This window comes from Mustela lutreola, chromosome 9 (assembly GCF_030435805.1).
Source record: "Mustela lutreola isolate mMusLut2 chromosome 9, mMusLut2.pri, whole genome shotgun sequence".
NCBI classification, from domain to species: Eukaryota; Metazoa; Chordata; class Mammalia; order Carnivora; family Mustelidae; genus Mustela; species Mustela lutreola.
The window spans coordinates 108,021,305-108,025,221 of NC_081298.1; the positions used below are offsets into that span (position 1 = coordinate 108,021,305).

Here is a 3,917-nt window from a genome sequence, read left to right on the forward strand (position 1 = left end):
ACATGCTGAACACTTTTTCATATGTCTGTCAGCCATTCATATATTGTCTTTGGAGAAGTCTTTGTTCATGTCTTCTTCCCATTCTTTGACTTGATTACTTGTTTTTTGAGGGGTGTTGAGTTTGAGAAATTCTTCATAGATCTTGGATAGCAGTCCTTTATCATTAGTGTCATTTGCAAATATCATCTCCCATTCTGTGGGCTGCATCGTTCTTTTGTGGACTGTTTCCTTTGCTAAAAGAAACCACTTTCCCCTTTTTTGCAGGAAGATTTTCCATTTGACTATTGTAGGAGATTACCAAACACTTGACCAAAGACTTTGGGAGACTGGCGAACATTCTGTCTAGGGTCTCTCTGTTCCCTGAGTTTCTCTCTGAAAGAAGGAACAAAATTTCATTTTTGAACATTTGATGTAGATGCATTATGTGCCAAATCCAGATGTAAGTATTGTAGTAATTAATTTACTCTTCAGAGCAATCCTATGATATAGGATGATTAATGTTCTCCTTTATGGATGAGAAAATGGATACAGTTGTCTGAGGTCGTACTGCTAGCTCCCAGAACATTCAGAATCAGAGTTTATACTTGGGCATTCCAGCTCCAAACCCACACTGTTATCCCCTGGATGCTGCACTCATTTATCCTTAGGGCACCATTTGATAGAGGTGAGAATGTAACCTGCTACTATGGCTCATTTCTAGGTTCACGGATAGGATGCCAGAGAAGATCCTTGTGGCACCAGGGTGCCTATTGTTCCTTGTACCCTCGGCACAACTTGAGTGTTTCAATTGTGCACATTGTGGCCACTGTTGCAGAGGAGTCATCTGATGAGCTGGTTTGGGTGTAGAGCTTTGCCTAGAGTCCAAATCTTCTAGCAGTCTCTGTCACTGCACATTAAAACCAAAGGAGAGTTTTCTGAATTCCAAACCTGGATTTTGAAAATAAAGAAGCGAGTCCAGAAGAACGAGAGCACCTAAAATTATATACCGTATTCCAGAAGACATGAACAGATATTTCTCCATACAGATCCCAAGACACACAGGAAAGATGCTCCACATCATTCACCATCAGGGAAATACAAATCAAGACAACGATGAGATAACATCTCACACCTGTCAGAATGGCTAGTATCAGAACAAGGAATACCAAATGTTGGCAAGGATGTGGAGAAAACTGACCCTGCGCACTGTTGGTAGGAGTGAAAATTTCCCTGCAGCTTCTGCCATGACAGACTGGACAGCTGTCAGGGCCTCAACATGTGGAGCCTGACACCCAGGGACAAGCGACTCCTCCGGGGCCTCCAGCTCCTTCCTCTCACACAGACTCAGAGAACGTCCTGTCAGTTCCCCAAAGAAGCTGCTCACTGGGGCAGCCGGGACCCCAGGCAGGAGGTTTATGTTCAGACCTGTACCACTGTGCGAGGATGCTGTAAACTTTGCCTGCAGTAATAGACCCCCACATCATCAGCCTCCGCCATGCTGATGGTCAGGGTGAAATCTGTCCCTGACCCGCTGCCACTGAACCTGTCTGGGACCCAGGAGTAACGGTTGGAAACCAAGTAGATGAGGCCTTGTGGAGACTGGCCTGGCTTCTGCAGGTACCAATACAAACAGGTATTTCCATCACTGTGCAGGAGGCTCCGACTGGCCCTGCAGGAGATGGAGGACGGCTCTCCAGGCGTGATGGGCAGTGAGAGTGGGGTCTGTGCCATCACGATTTCCCCACTGGATCCCAAAGTGAAGAGAGAGTAGTGCCAAGTTACATACAAACATTTTTAATGATTTACATTGTTTCTGTCTCTCTTATTTGAGAGACCCGACTTTGTTTTATCCCCAATACTTGTGACTCTGAGCATGCACCAAAAATGCACAATCACCATAATCAACCTGAGATTTGTCGAGTGGAGAGAGGCCTCTCATCATTGCTAACAGCATCCACCCCTTCCCTGTCACAATCCCAACCAGAGCACAAGTCCTTGTTCCTTCTGGAATCTTCCTCACTCTCCCAGGTCTACACATCCCCTGCCCCACCCTGGAAGATTAGTTACACACCTGCTACCAGCACAGAGAATACACTCAAAGAGCAATGTGCCCTCACAACTCCCCCTCCCCCTCCACTAATTCTCTTCCTCACCCCATTCTGTCCTTACCAGGGAACCAAACCATTAGCAGTGCAAAGTGCTGAGCAGGGAACCTCATTCTGAGAGGCTGAACTGAGCCGTCCTTGTAAATCCAAGCAAGATTCAAGTTGGTCTTTTATGCCACACTTGCAAGGGAAGGTCCTCCCTAGGCGACACTATGCAAATCCCCTGCTGAGTGCAACCCTGGGGAAGGGGCAGGAAGGAGGTGGGAGGGGCTTAGCTTTCAGCAAAGTGACATAAAAGGTCTTCTGTGTTGGGGAAAAAAATCACAAAACTCATGTCCGTGCTACATGCAGCAGTGGGAAGAGAAATCCCACTATGAAAGTGTGGATCTGCTGTGAGGACACAGCGCACATGCTTCTGCCCCTCTCTGAAGGAATCTGACACCCTGACATGTAGACTTCTGTGGCCAGGGTCAGTCTTCCTCAGACGAATGGCCAGCTTGCTCACATTCTTCCACCTCATCTACACAAGGAAACGGCTCCCACTTCACAAGTTCTGGTCATCAGAATTTTCTCCTAATAACAGCATAGAGTTGAGCCATTTCAAGAATTTTCTGGTATCTACCATTATAGGTTAATCATTTAGGAATGTTAGAATTACAAGGTGTAAAAAAATTACAAGGTGAGTCTTTTCCTCAGGCTCATGGAATTAAATTTTATACAGCAACCAAAACAGAAGAAGTTGACAAGGAAAAACTAATGTCTGTGGTAGACAGAGCCTAGAGCCAAGCATAGATTATAGTAAAGGTGAATGATTTCCATGTTTCTGGCTGTGAATACGCATCCTAGAAACTACTATAGGTGTTATAATCTGGGGTACACACACACACACACACATATGTAGGTACATAGCAGGTCAATCAAAGGGTTTTGAAGGGAATAATTCTTTTGGATGATAGGACTAATTAAGAAAGGAATGATTTTATGTATGATTTTTTTCTAACAGGTGCTTGGAAAACTCTTTCCATACTGCTTCTTTTTCATCAAGCAGAAAAAGGTTCTATCAGGATATTCTGGGTTCTCATTAGTACTGTGTGAGAACCTAAAGCTCCTACCTGGCCTGTCTGTGGGGAAGCCATAGCTACGATCCTACAATCCACAAGCAGATTCCATGTGTGAGAAGAGCAAGGCTGCATCCATTATTTTAATATCTTAATATCTTAAGGCACCCTGGGCCCATCACTGAGCTAGTCCTGGGTTTTCACTAAATACGGGCACTGTGGAATAAGGTCCTGGGTCAGAGCTGCCCTAGGGTGACCATCTATCTCACCAGCCTTCACTAAAGAGGGAACTCACCCAGTTTTTCCTCATGTGCCAGCCTGATGTAGGTCATGTTGAGTGGAACACCTCCTGACAAACAGTGTCTGTGTCAAATTATTTCTGTCCGACAAACAAAATTTGGGAGCAATTGAGAAAGCATATTTGGCCTTCTTATTATATTGGGGGTAATTTAAATTCGGGGTCAGGCTGAACTGACCAAGGAAACAAATTAACAAATACTAGTCTAGGTAAGATTCCACAAGAATATGTGGTCAGAATATTGTGAAAGGATCTCCATTTAAAATGGAACCAGTAAATACGAAATGGAAAATCTCACATGTGGACCCTTGCAAGAATGGAAATTGAGAACTGGAGACTGATTTCCATTAAATGCCTGATTTATGGAAGATGGAGATTTCTGTCCTGACCAATGAAAATCTGCCATGAATAACTTCCCATCCTCAAGCCAGTGAATTCACTGCTTGAACTCTTGCATTCCTTACCCATAAGTACAGC

General features: G+C 44.5%; 1 gene segment (V, D, J or C); it reads right to left on the minus strand.

The window, feature by feature from the left end:
- Positions 1-1,227: 1,227 nt before the first annotated feature.
- Positions 1,228-2,197, minus strand: LOC131807789 (immunoglobulin kappa variable 2D-29-like). The segment is given in 2 exon segments: positions 1,228-1,723; positions 2,133-2,197. Coding segments are annotated over 2 exon segments (390 nt in total).
- Between the last annotated feature and the right edge of the window lie 1,720 nt (positions 2,198-3,917).